Consider the following 18,370-nt stretch of genomic DNA (forward strand, 5'->3'; position numbering starts at 1 on the left):
AGTCCTGGCTGAGGGTCACAGCACGCAGCAAGATTGCTGGGACCTTCTCCGCGAAGGACTTCCTGGGTCTGTGCCCTGCTGCCCATCCTTAAGCACGTGTCCCAGTTCCTGGTGACCATTTGGAAGAGATCCTTGGCAAATGGTCATCCTGAATGGTTTATCCCTTAAAACTCAGCACATAGTCCTGTTGTGTCCTGCTCCTGACAGGGTGCAGTTGGGACTTGTGATTTATTGGTTAGCACCAGCTAATACACAGAATTGTTGTTGTTGTTTAGTCGCTGAGTCATATCCAACTCTTTGTGATCCCATGGACTATGGCCTGCCAGGCTCCTCTGTACATGGGGATTCTCCAGGCAAGAATACTGGAGAGGGTTGCCATGCCTTCCTCCAGAGGAATACACCGAAGTAGCTGCAGCAAATACCCTACCTTGTGTCAGAACCCGGGTTAAGCTTTTTGCCTGCATCACTTTCTTCCATTCTCCCAACACCCCTGCCAGGACGGGGTCCCAGGCCAGCACTCAGCCCCCAGGCACTTTCCAAAATGCCTGTGACTCCTCCCTCTAACATTGGCCTTGTGTTTGTTTATTCACTCTAAATATGCCAGTGAATTTTAAATTAACTTAAGAGTGCTCAGGGAGAAGAATTTTGTGAAACTTCTTGGGGTCATTAAAGATACCCTAGGAGGTTGCCTTCCAACCCAGACATGCAAATTCCCCAGCGATGCTCTGTCATTGAGGCCATTTCAGCACATTTTACCCGCACAGTCCGCAGGTGCTGAACACTGGAGCCAGGTGGGGAGGCCCACGTCCCAGGCCCACGTACAGCCTGCCTGGGAGGCAGCAGGTGTTAGAAAATGGAGGGTGTGTGGGGGGACCCTAGCTGGGAACACAGAAGGAATCCTGAAATGTGGGTGGGCGACAGAGGAGGAAATGGGACCCCAAGGACAGTGTTGCATTAGGTTAAACAGAAGGACGGAGAAGAGCCCTTGAGCCAAAGATGGCGTGTGTGGAAGGTGGGGAGCCTGGCTGCGTCTCATTGACAGGACAGTGCACTTGATCATGAACCAGAATCACATCACCTTCAACTCAGAGGTCCCTCCCCCTGGCACGGAACCTCCTACCTTCCCCTCTTCTGCTTCACACCCACAAGAACTGCTCTCGCGCTTCCTCTGCTCATGACCTCTGGTCTGCCTGGTTCTCCATCTTCCCCAGCCCAGAGGCCCCTTTCAGCCTGAGCTCAGCAAACCAGCACTTCAGCACTTTCCTCTCTTGGCTTCTAGAACTGTCTCCACCGTGATGCTCAGCCATCTCACCTCCTGCCCGTCTCCGAGTCCACCTCTCCTTCTAAGTCCTGCTCCCAGCTGCCCCTCTGCATTCAGCCTCCTGACTCAGCTGGACCTGGGCAACCCCAGGCTCCTCTCTGTCACCCCCATCGGATCCCCTGAGCAAACCTCTCCAGAGGAACCAAGCCTTCCCTCCTGCCCCCAGCACAACTCTGGCGCAGCTCTTACCTCTGCCCTCCACCCTCCCCTCTGATCCTGCATCTGTGCTCTCCACCCCCAGGCCCAGTTCCCGGACTCAAGCTCGCCTCGACCCTGGCCCTCCTGGGACCTTGCTGCCCTCACTCGCCCTTCTCTTTCTTCCTTCTCTGTCTTGCCTTTTCTAGGGATGCCTCCCTTTCCACCTGCACGTATACTCTGGCCCCTCCCATCCTAAGACCACCTCACCTACACCCTGCTGCCCTTGGACTACCCTCCAGGTTAGGGGACCCTCCATCAAGGGGCCGGTGGTCGCCGTTGCTGGTTGAGGGGAACTGAGGTTTGAAGAGAAGATGAGGCTGGGAGCGGTTGGGTGGAGAAGTGCTCTGCCGGCTGGGCCTCATCTCCTAACCGCCCAGCAAGCCGGGCCCTCCCCGGTGCACCTCTCACCCACGCCCATCCCTGCAGGGTTCTGCCATCACCTCCCTCCAATGCCCCCAATCTGCCTTTGAACATCTCCAGTGACACAACCCAGTTGCCCTTTCACAGCCCTGCTTCCTCTCTGGGTGGGAATGCCTGGCTTCTTCTTCTCAAAACCCCCACCTCCTTGACCTTCATGACCACATTTTCCTGACTTGGGGCTTTTCTGGCTGCTTCTGCTTTGCCCTGCTCTGTGGCTGCCCTTCATTCACCCCCGCCCCCGGATCAGGTCTTATCCCTCCGCTGTCCTTCCCCCTCCATAGTCTCCCATATCCTGCAGCTTCAGCCACCACCTCTATCCAGAGACCGCCCCATCTGTGCCCCCGATCCTGCCCTCACTCCGTATTCCAACATTCAGTCGCGTATTTGCTCCTGAATCGCCTACCGGCACCTCAGATTCAACATGTTCCAAAACCTCTTCCTTTTCAAACCATCCACAGCCATGATGACAGCATCCTGAGTCCCCTGCTCAGGCTCCAAGGGTCTGAGGATCCTCCCTCTGTGCCCCACACCCATCCTGGCATCCACCTGACCCTCTCTGTGACTTGTCCAGCTCTGAAACCCAGCTGAGCCAAAGCAGCTCAGCATCTCCTACCAGGAGAGGGTCTGTCCTCACTTCCAGACCTTCTCCCTCTCTTGCTTTGTCATATTCTTCACTCACATCCTTGAGTCTTTAAAGCTCTGAGTGCTTCCCTACTATATATGTGTGATGTACCTCGCCCTGGCATCCAAGCCCGTGCTGACCCTAATTCATCTTTTTAAATTTATCTCCCATCCCACCCCCACCCACAAGCCAGGCTCCCACTCAAGGGCGCCTCCATCATCTGCTGAATGGGATGAGTTCCATCTCACTGGGGATTATGTCCTTGATCCTGCCTTTCCCCTGCCCATGCAGCCCTCTGTCCACGCCACTTCTGTCTGTCAGTGTTCTGTCATCCTCTGGAGCCCAGCTTGCATCCCACCTCCTCCATGGAACCTTTCCTGGACATTTCACCTGAGAGACCCAGCCCTTCTCCCAGTACCCATGGCTGGACCCATTCTGCCTTGGGTTGCGGTCATACGATGCATTTAAGAACCTCATCTGTTCTGTCATCAGCATCCTTGCATCTCATAATGCCCTGAGATCAGTCTGTGTGGAATAAACAAAAGGAAAGGTGGGGGGAAGGATGGAATGAAATGGGAGATGGGGTCAGACGATGACCTTAAACAAGGTAGAGGGACTTCCACTGGACCCTCCGTGCAGTGAGACCCTTGCGTGTTCCTGGTAAGAGAAATGCCTTGAAGTCAGGAAAGGAAGCTAACTGCTGCCTCCAAAGTGTCGCATTACCCAAGCCACTTCCCTCCTCCACCCCGTCTCCCCACCCTCCTGTGTCCCCAGTCCCCTCATCACATGTGGCTGAGTCGCCAGTGCTAAGATGAGAATGACAGCTGCCCAGTTTTGCTGCAGGAAAACCCGTATTTAATGCTGAAGGGGAACCACCAGGAAATGGAAGGCAACGACCGCTACGAGGGCTTCTGTGTGGACATGCTCAAGGAGCTGGCAGAGATCCTCCGGTTCAACTACAAGATCCGTCTGGTCGGGGACGGCGTGTACGGCGTGCCCGAGGCCAATGGCACCTGGACCGGCATGGTCGGGGAGCTGATCGCTCGGGTAAGGAAAGAACAGGTGCTTTGGATCTGAGGGTGGGCTGTGGAGGGTGATGGAAGGACAGAAGGTTGTGCTTTATGCTCGTGAGCCCTCTGTTTATTCAATCAGTCATGCTGTTTTCATTTATTTGTCCATTCATTGCATGAATCTTCCCTGAGCCAGGCACTGGTGGTATATCTACATTGGTATTGGTCATTGGTGAATAAGACCACCATGATCCTTGCCCTGTGGCTCTTCTGGTCCCAGTCTATCACCTGTCTAAGGAATAGAGGCTTTGACCAATAAACGCGACTTAGAGATTGGGTTCACTTCTTGGATAATTCAGGTGCTTTTTGTTTGTTCCGATTTTTTTTAATTATTTATTTTTTGGCTTTGCTGGGTCTTCTTTGCTGCACAAGGGCTTTCCTCTAGTTGCAGCAGACCGGGCGACTCTCTGACTGCCACGCACAGGCTCCTCACTGTGGTGCCTTCTCTTGTTGTGGAGCAGAAGCTCCCGGATGCACAGGCTCAATGGCTGTGGCACACAGGCTTAGTTGCCCTGTGGCATGTGGGATCTAGGGCTTCCCAGGTGGCGCTAGTGGTAAAGATTCCACCTGCCAATGCAGGAGAAATAAGAACCGCAGGTTTGATCCCTGGGTCAGGAAGATCCCCTGGAGGAGTGTGTGGCAACGCACTCCAGTATTCTTGCCTGGAGAATCCCATGGACAGAAGAACCTGGTGGGCTACAGTCCATGGGGTCACAAAGAGTCAGACACGACTGAAGCGACTTAGCACACACACAAGCAGGATCTAGTTCCTGGAACAAGGATCAAACCCGTGTCCCCTGCATTGGCAGGCAGACTCTCAACCACTGGACCACCAGGGGAGTTTCAGTTTTGATGACTTTTTTGATAATCAGTACCCCTGGCAGAGCTTGGACAGATCCTGGGAGTGTAGAACACACCTACATCAGCTGGCTTTGATGCTTGAGAAGGGCTGTCAAAGAGACACGGTTAAATAACAAGGAAAAAGGGACCAACTGTCGGAAGCATTGATCACAGTTACGGCTATTTTTTTACTTCTTGTATTATTGTCTGAAATCCTTAATGTGCCCTTAGAGACCAGGGCCAAGGTGCACTTGGGAAGGCTATAAATTTTCAGGGTGAGTGTGAAGACTTGATCAAAAGGTAGGTGAGCATCCTAGAATGCCAATCATCTTTCGGTTAGAGCAAGATTAGAAAGTTCTTTCAGGGCCAGAGTGCTTGTTTTCTTGTCACAAACTACTAACATCTATAAAAATTAAGTTGTTATTAATTCACTGTCTGTATTTCCACAATTGCGTGTTTCTCGTCAGGGTAGGTGATCGGCACCCAATGCAGAGATCACAGACCTAGGTTCTTAGAGTGACCTTGAACTGACCCGTCCCTCTCTGTGCTTTCCAAGTGCAGAAGGAGCCCCTGCAGGCTCCCAGCCAGTGCCAACGTGTAGGGGACCTTACATACATTATCTCTAATCCTCTCGGAACGTACCTTTTATTAATAGTCCATTGTTATCCTCATTTTACAAATGTGCCACCTAAACAGAGAGCTTGAATGATTTGTCTGAAGGCACACTGTCAGGGTGAGACAGAGTTGGGATTTGAACCCAGATGCATCTAACTCCAGAATCCCACCATAGCACACGACCTCAGCTGGACGGAGATGTTACCAAAGGAGTTCCGCATAAGCCCAGTCCCTTCTTTTGTATTCTCCTCCCCTTTCACCTTTGCTTGCTTTTTTCTTTCCTTCTTTCCTCTCATCTCTTTATCTATTAAATTAACATGATTGTGATCCTTTGTATATGGACTTTCCAGGTGGCTCACTGGTAAATAATCGCCTGCCAATTCAGGAGACAAGAGTTCGATCCCTGGATTGGGAAGATCTCCTGAAGAAGGGAATGGCAACCCACTCCAGGATCCTTGCCTGGGAAATCCCATGGACAGAGGAGCCTGGCGGGCTATAGTCCATGGGGTCGCAAAGAGTCAGACATGAATGAGTGACTGGGCACGCACGCCACCTTTTATATGTACCGAACTTGGGATAAGAGATACATTTTTTAAATCCCAGTCTTCAAGGATAAAGATGTTAGTAGGGGTATTGAATAAGCCGTCCTTGGCAATGCATGATGGAAAGTTCTATACAGACAAAAGCGTGTGGAAGGTATTTAAGGGCTGAGGTGGGATGGTGGTTAGGAGTTTTCCTGATAACATTTGCAGTGACTCAGCAGGGCCAGTAGCAAGACTTGTTCAGTGAGACCATGAATTGTCCGGTTCCTAGAGTCCAGGAGGGAGGCCTTGCTGGCAGAGTGAGGCTTGCAGGCAATCAATGGAAGACCATGGAAGGCCCAGGGGGCCCTGAGAGCCTCTCACAGGGACAGGCTGGGGGTGAAGCCTTCTGCCATCTTTGAGGCTCAAACTCCTAGCCGACGATGTCCACGCTTCAGCAAAAAAGGGTGTTTGGCTCTTACTCTTAAGTTCCAGAATCCCTCCCAAGGCGGTCCTATTGTTTAGAACCCCCGGTCGAAAGCGCCCTCTAGTGGCTAAACCTCAGAAAGCTGAACCGCCCATCCTCCTCCTGTCTTACTCATGCACTCAGCGGCCTTGAGTCGTGTCTTCAGCTCCCTCGGGCTGCCTTGTGACTTGTGGGGTGACTTCAGGGATGTCGGAGTCGGTGCACAGCCATCCCCTTATCAGCCCCTTAATGAGCTGTGACGTGGACTGGCAGGAAGAGGAAAGGATCCGGGACTCAAGGACATGCAGCTTCATACTGAATGATTTGGGCAATCAGACTGGGATCTTAAAATTCACCCCAGATCTGCTTTCAAGTCAAAACACTGCTTCTTTGGTCTCATCAAGACGTGGCTGGGTAGTATTAATTAATTAAGGAATTAACCCATTCTTTCAATACATATGCTGGCCCTGATCTAAGTTCAGTGCTTGATATGTCTGCCCTGATGTCCCCTAGGATCACAACAGTCCTAAGGCCCACAGCCCCACTGTGTGACCCCTTCCCCAAGTTGCACAGATCAGAGGTTATAACAGCAAAGCCTTGGGGCTGGCTGGCTAGTCAGTGTCCCACACAGAAGAGACCTCAGAGGTCATCTCACCTAAATCTGTCAGTTACATACAGATGAGGAATTGCAGGCTCAGGGAGGTTAAATAACCTACTAAAGATCACACAGCTGGTAAGTTTAGAGTCAGCATTTAAGCCCTGGTCCAGCTGACTTGGGGCTTCCCTGGTGGCTCAGGCAGTAAAGAGTCTGCCTGCAATACAGGAGACCCGGATTCGATCCCTGGGTCAGGAAGATCTCCTGGAGGAGAGCATGACAACCCGCTTCACTATTCTTGGCTGCAGAATCCCCATGGACAGAGAAGCCTGGCGGGGTACAGTCGATGGGGTCCCAAAGAATCGGACACAATTGAGTGAGCTGACTTCAATGCTCATGGTCTGAGAGTAGGAATCTTGATGTTAAACCTAATTTCAATTCACTTACTTACTAGCTGTGTGTTCTTGGGCAACTTTTTTTTTATCCTTCCCACCCCATCCCCCAGGGTTTCAGTGTTTATCCAGAAAGAATTTTTGTAAGGATTTAAAATAACACACACATGAGCATGCCCACACCCACAGAAAGTTTGACACACAGGAATCTCTTTATTTAGATCATTTGAGGAATGCAGTAGCCTCCTGGATACAGAGTGGTGCAGAGTAAAGGGTCATCTCCTAGGTCATCTCCACTGGGTATTCTAGAGCCTCAGTCTTTCATATCCATAGTCACCTGCTTACCTAAGACTGTGGGGCTTGCACTCATGGCGTGTTAGTTATGAAAGGGCATTCAAACATATTTTTTGCTTACTTTTGAAAATCATCAGAGTGTGTCTTTTGGTGTAAATCCTGTTAAAAGTAGGAGTGTGGTTGGAGTGAAAACAAGTGGCTTCACATCAACTGGGCAGGTGACTGGCCTCTCACCCCCAGGGCCGTGTCTGGGTAGGGGAAAAGTGCAGTGTGTCTGTTTGGGAGCCTCTTGGGTCTGGATTCATTTTGCCCCCAGTCAAACCCTTCACAAGCTGAGTCCACAGCAGTGATGGTGTGTTTTGGTGGAGGTGTACTTGGCAGAGAGGAGGAGATGGACTAAAGCTTGAAGAAGAAGATGCCCTTGGAACAGTCTCAGCATCCTCCTGTGTCACCCCAGTATATTTATTTAAAGTGAATTTTTCATTGAAATTGTTGGAGGTATTCAGATATAGAGATGAATGAGATGACACTAGGTCACTCTTTGATGGAGGACCAGTTGCATAAAAGCAGAGTGAGAAAGGCTGGGATGGTAGAGGGGCTGGTGAGAGGACTGGAGGAGGGCCTCCTGACTCTGCCTTTGATGTGTAGGAAGGACACCTGCAGGAGATGATGCTTGACAACTCCAGGAGGAGTTGGCCAGGGAGAGCAGGGATGTGGAGAGAGAAGACCAAGCTAGGAGGGAGGGAACCAGGCAGAGTCCAAGGCCTGGAGACAGGAAAGGGCATGGTAGTTTCCATTTTAGGATACTACACCAGGAACAGAGCGTGGTGGGAAGTGAGCCTAGGAAGTGGGCAGTGGTCTATATGGCCTTCTACAGTGTGGAACATGGGTGGGTGGAGGGATGGGAAAGGCCTGGAGGCAGGGGACCAGGGAGAAGATTGAACTGTTGCAAGAGGTGATGAGGACCAAAAGTAACTTAGGAGTCAGAAGAAGCCTTCAAAAGCTGTCTTCAAAGGTAACCATTTTTCTGTAATATAGAATGGCTCAGTGGTAAAGAATCCTCCTGCCAATGCAGGAGACAGGAGTTCCATCCCTCACTTGGGAAGATCCCCTGGAAAAGGAAATGGCAACCCACACCAGTATTCCTTCCTGGAGAATCCCATGGACAGAGGAACCTGGAGGGCTACAGTCCATGGGGTCGTAAAAGAGTCAGACAGACTTAGCGATGAAACAATAAATACAATCTTTATAAAATATGTGTTTAAAAAATTTTTTTTAATAATAATAAAATAAAATATATGTGTTTTAAAAAACAAACAAAAAAATTACTTGTAATTCTACCAGTCAGTAAAACCCATGGTTAACATTTCAATATGATCCCTTCTGATTTCTTAACGAGTAGGTACTTACAAGTTTTTTTCTTAAATGAGATCATAGTAAAATTCCATTTGGTAAGGAAGCTATTTAACAGATGCATTGTCAGGACTCAAGGACTGAATGGACTTGGCCCGTGGGAGGGGGACAAGAATAGAATGGTTGACACCCAGGTTTCTCATGTGGACGCTGATGTGGACATCTGGGTGGATGGTGGTGCCAGTCTTTGAGGCGGAAAACCCAGGAGAAAAACAGGTCTGGGAGGAAAGAGGGGGATGATTTCTGCTTTGGAAATGGTAACTGTGAAAAGCTTTTGGACACGTAGGCAGAGATGCTCAGCAGTGAGTTGGTTAGAGTGGGCTCTGCGGCTCCAGGTGTAGGTGCTGGCGTGGTTGGTGAGCTGTAGGTGGTTTGAAGCTGTGAGGAGGGATGGAACCCTCCAGGAGAAAATCATACATTCAAGGGGGAGGTGAGGGAGGAGAGACTATGAAGGCTGCTGAGAGAGGCAGGTAAAGAAGCTTCCCACCTCTTGAAAGAAAGCACAAAAGAGCCTTCCATCAGATTTAGAATGCAGAAGCCATGGACAAGAGTGGTTTCGGTGGGTGGCTGGATTGAAATCACACTGCAGTGGTTGAATCATTGTGGAATACTCTTTACAGAAGCTTCGCTCTTGTGGGAAAGCAAGATAAAGGGCTGTAGCTAGAAGGAGCTGTGGAGCTGAAAGGCTGGCTGTTGTTTACAATGAAATCGCTTGTGGAAGCAGCTGCTGGGAGTTGAGAGTGTGTGAGTCTCTTAGGCACTGGGGAGAGGCAGGAATGGTCACATGGCTGAAGTGGAATCCTGGTGGGGATCACAGTGGGCAGGACAGAGGGTGGGGGAACGGCGCATTCGTGAAGGGGCTTGGGGTCCTCGCCAAACATGAATGGGTCACTCGGAAGCAGTGCAGTCGGGGGTATGTCTGTCCTGGCTGTTGTCCTAGTCACCCCCCTACCCTACCCCAACACACATATGCGTTGATTTCATGTTTGAAACTGCTTTCACAGCACTGACCCTTTATCCTCCATAATGGCTCTGTGAAGTGGATCTATGGGTGAACACCCTGCGGCTTAGAAATACAAATGACTCACCCCCGGTCCCACAGCCAGCAGATGGGCACCTGAGTCCTCACGGCCTCTCTTGATGGACTTACACCCTCATCTCCCTCCAGCCATGAAACGTGCTCTCTTCCGAGGGGTCTTTCCAGGCAGAGCCTGTGGAGGATGCCCAGAACTTGGTGCCCACGTCTGACTCTGGCCCATAAAGGGGCTGCCCTTTATTTGTAAGGTGAGTGGATGACCTCTCTGACCCCTTCTCCTCTCCCCCAATTGTGTGTGAAGCTTTCTTGTGGGTTCAGCCCTGAGCGCTGGTGTCCTGGAAGGGGAGAGATTGCATTTCACATCCTAGGGGCCCAGCTTGGGAAAGAGTAAAGCACATTCGGGAAGAGAGAGAGAGCCCCCCTCAAGCTTCAAAGCTCAGAACCAAGTCCCCTGTTGGCAGTCAATGCCAGGTTGGCAGAACAGCCCATTTAGGTTCAAAGAAAAAGGGGCTTTAGAAGGCTTAGATGCAAGGCTCATAAGCTTTGGACATCAAATAGCTCTTACCAATGACATTTTGATGAATTAAGTGTAGATGAAGCTGAAATGCCTCATTCCATTTCCCCTCCTGGGCCCCTAGGAGAAAAGATTGTGGAGAGGGTTTGCCGAGACCTGGTGAGGTGGGCTGTCTGTGGCCTCGATCCACTGGGAAAGTTGTTGAGAGACATTTTGCTGAACTAAAAAAAAAAAAGAGCAACTAGTCCCCTGGGATTCCTTTTCACCTTGAAGCCAGAGACTATTTTAACTGAAAATAGGTCATGGAATTCTATTCTTTGAATTCAAGATACTGATCCAGGGGCTAAAACTGAATGCTCAACTCTTTTCCCATGTGACGGCCAGGTTCAAGGCGGGGACTTCCTCTTCCTCTTAAAGCCTGGTCCCTGGGTTTACTCAGATAGGAGGAGGTGGGCTCCAGTGATAACTCAGCAATGCACTCATTCACTCATTCATCAAAGTGCCCACTCCCTGACAAGCACCATTTGGATGGGAGGGATTGCTGGTAAGGAGCTCAGGACCTACTCAAAGAGACAAGTGAACCACGAATTCCAGTGCTGGTGATACATGCTCTATTAATAATACTAACAGTGCTGACAAAGGTCCATATAATCAAAGCTACGGTTTTTCCAGTGGTCATGTGTGGATGTGAGAGTTGGACCATAAGGAAGCCTGAGTGCTGAAGAATTGATACTTTTGAATTGTGTTGCTGGAAAAGATGCTGAAGAGTCCCTTGGACAGCAAGGAGATTAAATCAGTCAATCCTAAAGGAAATCAACCCTGTATATTCATTGGAAGGACTGATGCTGAAACGGAAGCTCCAATACTTTGGCCACCTGATGCGAAGAGCCAACTCTTTGGAAAAGACCCCGATGCTGGGAAAGATTAAAGGCAGGAGGAGAAGGGGGCAACAGAGGACAAGATGGTTGGATGGCATCATCGACTCAGTGGATGTGAGTTTGAGCAAACTCCAGGAGACAGTGAAGGACAGGGAAGCCTGGCGTGCTGCAGTCTGTGGGGTCGCAAAGAGTTAGCACAGCTTAGTGACTGAACAACACCAATGATGAAGGTAACAAGGACCGATATTTATTGTTTCCTGTGGGCCAGGCACTGTTTTACACACTTGACTTGTCTGCTTCAAGACAACCAGATGTTCCAGGTGAGGAAACTGAGTCACGAAGCAGATAACGTGGTCACAGGGGCAGCGAGCGACACTGGTAGGGCTGGTGGAAGCACGAACAAGGTATATGCAGGAATGAGCAGGGAAGGACTCACCCAGGAAGGGGCCATGGAACAGAGTGTTGAGGATGGAGGAGCATCATCTCAATAGAAAAGAATATTCTAGGTGCAGAAAATACTGAAATTATACCAGGCAGTGCAAACGGTTCTGTGCGGCTGGCATTGAGTCTGGCAGGGAGTGGAGGCGGGTAGAGCTCTAGGCAGGGGCCAGTGGTGACAGGATGTATGTGTTTGTATATTTAAACTATGTCCAGAGGGCTAATGGGGAGCTTTTGAAGAGAGAGAGGTGGTTGGTTTGTTTTATTCCAGGAGGGGAGGAGTGCTGTAATTGGCTTTGGTCCCGGAAAGTTAGTCCGGGAGGCGAGATGGGGATGAACTGGATGTGGGAAGACCGGATTCAGTTATGCTTATCAGAGAGTGGTCCAGTGATGCAGGGGGCAGGATGGGGCCCGAATGAAAGCAGCGTCAGTGAAGATGACCAGGAGAAAACGGCAACAGTGTGGGGTCTCAGCATTTCATTCTAGGACCTATGGAGTCGGGGAGCTCCCCTTTCATGGGGACTTTTAAGCAGGTCGTCGTGCCTCTCAGAAGAGGGAAGGCTGTCTGACTCTGGGCAAGGTCCTTCCTGGAATGGCTTCTTGCGGCATGTGTGTCAAGCAGTGGTCCCTGCATACAACCCCCGAGACGCGGGAAGGGAGGAAATCCATCTTGTCTGGTTCATTATCCACAGGCTGTTGTCCTTGAGAATAAAAGGGGCAGAGCCCTGGGCTGCTTCCTGGACCACAACCGCCTTCGCTCTCCATCTCTCGTCAGACCCTCCCTTACAACTGTCTGTCTCATCTGGAGTCCTCAAAGGTTCCTTTCTGTGACTCGAGTCCTTTCACCCACCCGATGAAAAGCCAATAAAAGCAGTTTTGAAACTGCAGCCGCTGTGCCTTTCTTTGAGATGTCTGTCTCGGCTACCGCCCGTGCAGCTGGGTGCTGCTGTCTCTGTGAGCGCTGTCCTCTCTGCACATTTGGGGCGGGGGTGCACTCCCCCCAGAAGACTGTGGCTGGGCCTCTGGCCCCTCAGCCTGCAATGAACATGAGCCCCAGGCAATATCCTACCTGGCCATCACCGGCTTTCAGCTGAGGGCTCTGTCGTGGGCCTTCAGACTTTTTCCTCTTACTCTCCATGGCTCTGTAGAGAATTAGAATGGGGAGAGTGGTCATCTGATGAAGGCACCGTGTCCTTATTCAAAGCTGAGCCCCCAGGAGGGAGAGGAGGACGATGACAGCCACTGACAAAGGCAGCCACTATGTAGGAGCTCGGCAGATGCTATTTCATTTAATCCGTGCATGGTCTGAGAGGGATTATTACTCCATTTTACAGATGAAATGGAGGCTCAGAGAGTCAGCAATGAACCCAAGCGCAGACTCACAGCAAGCAGCCAGAGCCCAGATTCATACGCTATTCAGACCCCTGTCTTGAGTGCGTCTTACTGCACCACCAGGGATGCATGAGAACTGGTGGCTGGAATGGAGCGTGATTTTGTTATAACCTTCCTGTCCTCTGCATCTTCTTGCTAGGAGAATGGAGAGGAAGGAATAGGCTGGACCAGAAGAATGGCAAAAAAAGAGGAGGTGCTGCATGGCCAGATTGAGAGGGACACATGGATGATATTTACATCCTCAAATGCATTATCTGGGAAGTGGGTGTTATAACTGCTTCCTTTTTGCAGACTAAGAACACAGCCCCAGAGAGGCCAGCACCTAGAAGCACTAGGATTTGAAACCAGGTCTCTTTCCTCCAGGGGCTCCCCCACTGGAAAGGCAGACAGATGGCAGAAGTTATTTTAACACCAAGTTGTATGGAATAAAGCTCTGTTATAGATATAAACTACATCGTTTTCAACTGACAAAGCAGGAGGCAGAAATGACTCCTTGTTGGGGACCGCTGGGCTGGATTCTTAGCGGCAGTGAGACTGGCAGCACCTTGCGGGCAAGCACAGTATCTCATTCCTCTTGCTATCCACATGCGCCTGACACAGTGCCTGGGACACAGGGAAGTGTATCAGACCGTTCCTTTAGGTCATGCAGAGCAAGACCAGGTGATAAGTGTTCCCTGAATAAACTTAGGGAGTTCATTCCTTAGCAGGTTTCTATCAACCCAGTTGTTAACCTGAGGCTTGGAAAACTGGGCCATGGATTGATTAATCAATCAGCAGATAGTAATTTAACACAGTGAGCCAGTCACTGTGCTGGAGGGAGGTTTGGGGGGAAAGGATAGATGAGATTTGGTTCTGTCTTTGAGAGTTTACAGGCGAGGTGATACGGAGGTAGGCAGAATACAGACACTTAAAAGAAACCGTGTGCTCCAGGGTGGGCAGGAGAGAGGTGAGTAGGTTGCTAAGGGAGCCCAGAGCAGGGCAGGACCAGGGAGTGACAGTGTACATCAGCTGTGAGGGCGCACAGCTTACATGCTCATCTCCCAGGAAGCAGTGTCAAGATGGTTCCCTCTCTGGGATCGCGGAACATGAGGCCCAGAGAATCAGCCACAGATTCAGGAAAAGAGAGCAGAGCTTTGTCTGGCTGTCCTGAGATTCCGGGAGGGTTCTTTCTACTGAAGAAGCTGCTATGGATGGGAATCCCAGGGGTTTTGCAGTTCAGTTATGTTCACAGCTACCCCAGCAGCTCCAGACTGGGAATGCCTCCAAACCCCATGGGTATCTAGAAAATGGCCTGGGAAATTTGTCAGAAGTCTCCCTTCTTGGAAATTATTTCTGCCTTCCCAGCCGAGTACCAGCTGTTTGGGAGAGTGAGGGTCTGCAGAGTAAGTGAAAGTGGGTTAATTAAGGCATCTGAAAGCCTTCTGAGAGATCGGCTTGCTGTGACACAGAAGAGCCAGGCAGTAGGGAACTGATTTGGGGCAGGAGTGGGGGTGGAAACTGCAAAAAGTGGGATCTTAATATCTCCTAAGAGTCCTGTAGTCCTGATTGCCTGCCTCACATGGCAGAGGTGAGGTGTCACCTATGGGCTGTAGTCTGAGGTCAGAGGTGCTTTGAAGAGGTCCGGTTGGGCATGAGGACACTTATCTTCTGTCTTGTTCCCCAAAGTGAAAGGAGAGTCACTCAGTCATGTCCAACTCTTTGAGACCCCATGGACTATACAGTCCATGGAATTCTCCAGGCCAGAATACTGGATTGGGTAGCCTCTCCCTTCTCCAGGGGATCTTCCCAACCCAGGGATCGAACCTAGGTCTCCCGCATTGCAGGCGGATTCTTTACCAGCTGAGCCACAAGAGAAGCCCCTTGTTCCCCAAAGTATCTGGTAATTCAGCTGCTGATTTTTCTCCAAAGCCTGAGTCTCTGATGTTACTAACCCTGGGTCTTATACCTCCCTTCCCTCTAGGAGTTAAGGATGCTTTTCCTGAACCTGGGGACAGGGCCCTACTCACCCTACTTAAGTGCTTCCCATCCTCAGGCACTATTACCTGTCCCTACAGGCATTGATTGAACACTGGTTGTGACTTCAGGTTGAATAAGACCCAGTTTTTACTTTCGCTAGGTTCACACTCTGCCTTTACGGGGCCTCCAAGGACGGTTGTGCAAGTTGTATATTGTAAAGGGGTGGGTGGGGACTGAAACCCAGCCTCACGCAGCTCACCAAGCGTGTGCTCTGGTGTGAGCTGCTATCCACCTGTAAATTTTCTTTCTGCAAAGACATCTTTCGTTTGCCAAGTCATGTGCCCACTAAATTTGCTAGGAGGATCAATTTTTATAATTTGTACAGTAGCCCCCAACTATAATAGGAATGAGGCCCAGTGCATAAAAATAATGAGACCACAGCATGAGATATATGCAAAGTGGGATCATATACAAAATTTCATAGGAATACAGGAAAAAAAGAAGTTATTCCGCTCCAGGAAGCCAGGCAAGACTTTAGAGCAGCAATAACAATAATAATAGCTATTGTTTATTGAGGAGCTACTACCTGCCAGGCATTTTTTATGCATCATTTCCTCTCCCACAACCATCTTACAGATAAATGTTATTATTCACAGTTTATAGTGAGGATGCTGAGGTTAGCTCCAGCTGAACAGAGAGACTAACCTAGCTAACAAGTTGATTGATTCTAGAATTCAAAGCCAAACCTGACATCAAAGTCCATGGTAATTCTAACACTCTGTGATGCCTCTGAGGGAAGTAATAGTCAAGTTGGACCTTAATGGATAAGTAGGAATTTGACAGGAGCTAAAGAGGAAAGAGTTACAGGCAGAGGGAACTGTGTGGGCAAAGACATGGAGTTTGAAATATGTGACAGGTTTAAGGAACACAAATAGAGCAACGTGGCCGCATCGTAGGTTAAAGAGAGATCAGGGCTTGAGGTGACGCTGGAGAGAAAGTGTGGGACAGATTGTGAATATCACTGTAGGAGGTTTGGACCATATTTGAAAGCTAGTAGGTAGTTGCTGTGGGTTTCCAGGTGGCTCAGTGGTAAAGAATCCTCTTGCCAAGCAGGAGACACCGCTTCAATCTCTGGGTCTGAAAGATCCCCTGGAGAAGGACATGACAACCCACACCAGTATTCTTGCCTGGGAAATCCCATGGACAGAGGAGCCTGGCCAGCTACAGTCCATGAGGTCACTAAGAGTCATACACAACTTAACGATTGAGTGCCTACACACGCACACACACACAAGGAGTTGCTGGAGTTTCTTTAAGGGGGGCAGTGATGTGATTAGATCTTTTGTCTGGAAATAGATTCTAGAGCAGTGGTTCTCAAAGTGTGGTCCTTGGAGCAGCAGCAGCAGCATTACCTAGGACTTGTCAGAAACCCAAATTCTGGGGTCCCATCCAGACCTGCTGGATCAGACAGTCCAGGAGTAGGGCCCAGCAACGTGCATTTTCACAGGCCCTCCAGGCGGTTGTAATGCACGGTCAAGTTTGAGGAGCCCAAGTGCCCTTGGCATCCACTCAGCTGGACAGATAGAGTGGGGAAGAACTAGGAGCAATGAGACCAGTGCATAAACTACTGAACAATTCCAGTAAAGATGTGAGTGATGACAGCAGCAGTCAGATCCGAGTGGCAGTGATGGACTACATGGGCGTTTCAGAGGTAGGATGGATGGGGCTTGGTTATTGAATGGAGAGACAGCAGGGAGGTAGGACGGGGAGACTCCGGCTGACTCCTCGTCTCGGTTTTAGATTACAAGTGCCTGGTGAAGTCATCAACTAAGAAACAGTCTCTGGAAAAAACAAGCTGCTTTAGATGGCAGAGTTGAGGAGTAAATGACATGGGTCTGAAGTACAGGCCAAACTTGGAGGTGGAGAAATGTAGTGTGGCGGAAAGATGGGTGAGGGAGGCCGGCGAGAGGGCAGAGCTGGGCCCGAGTCTGTTTGAGGGCCGTCAGAGGCAGGAGGTAGTGAAGTCGGGGGAGCTGAGCATGCTCAGCTGTCCTCTACCCCTCTCCCCGTGCCGCAGCACCCACCCCTGGTGCTTGGACAAGCCAGCCAGTGTTTCTGATCCACCCCACTCCGCATCTTCGTCCTCAAAATGGAGATAGTAGCGTCCACCCCAGGGTTATTATGAGAAATCAATGAACTATACTGTCCTCAGTATCCCTGGCATGCTGGGGCTCTCAGACTAGGTCAGATCTCTGCTCTCCTTCCCTGCCGTCTGTTACCCGCCTCTCCCATGAGACTCTGCTTGCACTTCCTCTCCGGACCTAAAGCCTCGGTCCCTCCTCCTTCCATCCCCAAACACATGGGTCCATAGGCCTGCCTTTCTGCGAGATGTGCGCTTCCAGGGCTGGGTCCTTCCCTGTCCCAGGCTGGCCTGGGGTAATTGGGTTAATTTCTCCTTGCCACACCTCTCTGGAGACCACAAAAGTCTTAACTGATCAAGACAAAACTGAAGTACCACGTGTCTGGTCGTGCTCCTGTGGCCTGAGCTCTGGCTGCCTTCTAAAGGTTACCTGCATCAGTGGGAACCTGCCACGGTTCTGACCTCCTCTCCGTGCCCTCTTGTCTGGGGAAAACAGACACAAGGAACAGAAATTCCCTCCAGAGGAATGGTCTCTGGGTCATCTCTTGCGAGAGACATAGCCTCTGTTAGGTGACAAGGTGGTGGCATTGGTGGCAAGTTCACATGTCCTCTTGATCTTAGGAAAAAAAAAAAAACCTTGAGTTGGAAGTCTAGGGGTGTCCCTGAGCTTTTAGCTGGTGCCACATCTCCCTGGGCCAACATTTCCTCCCTTGTTCAGTGAGCAAAAACATTTCCTCCACGTTCTACCTTCATCAAGCGAGGAGTGACTAAAGAACCTCTTGATGAGGGTGAAAGAGGAGAGAGAAAAAGCTGACTTAAAACTCAGCATTCAAAAAGCTAAGATCCTGGCATCCGGTCCCATCACTTCATAGCAAATGGGGAGGGGGGGAGTGAAAACAGTGACAGATTTTATCTTCTTGGGCTCCAAAATCACTGTGGACGGTGACTGCAGCCATGAAATTAAATGGCACTTGCTCCTTGGAAGTAAAGCTATGACAAACCTAGACAGTATATTAAAAAGCAGAGATATCACTTTGCTGACAAAAGATCTGTATAGTCAAAGCTGTGGTTTTTCCACTCATCATGTACGGTTGTGAGAGTGGGATCATAAAGAAGGCTGAGCACTGAAAAATTGATGCTTTCAAATTGTGGTGCTGGAGAAAAATCTGGAGAGCCCCTTGGACTGCAAGGAAATCAAACCGGTCAATCCTAAAGGAAATCAATCCTGAGTATTCATTGGAAGGACTGA

At 50.1% G+C, this 18,370-nt stretch overlaps 1 protein-coding gene across 7 annotated transcripts in view; it reads left to right on the forward strand.

The window, feature by feature from the left end:
- The window catches only part of GRIK4 (glutamate ionotropic receptor kainate type subunit 4), a 392,975-nt gene that overhangs the window by 307,220 nt on the left and 67,385 nt on the right, over positions 1–18,370 (forward strand). For all 7 annotated transcript variants that reach the window (XM_088843015.1, XM_088843018.1, XM_088843016.1 and 4 more), the window contains one exon: positions 3,405–3,608. In XM_088843015.1, the coding sequence (XP_088699141.1) occupies positions 3,405–3,608 (204 nt within the window). The remainder of the gene's footprint in view (positions 1–3,404; positions 3,609–18,370) is intronic.

This window comes from Moschus berezovskii, chromosome 14 (genome assembly GCF_049115385.1).
Source record: "Moschus berezovskii isolate FMDL1 chromosome 14, NW_MosBer_1.0, whole genome shotgun sequence".
NCBI lineage: Eukaryota > Metazoa > Chordata > Mammalia > Artiodactyla > Moschidae > Moschus > Moschus berezovskii.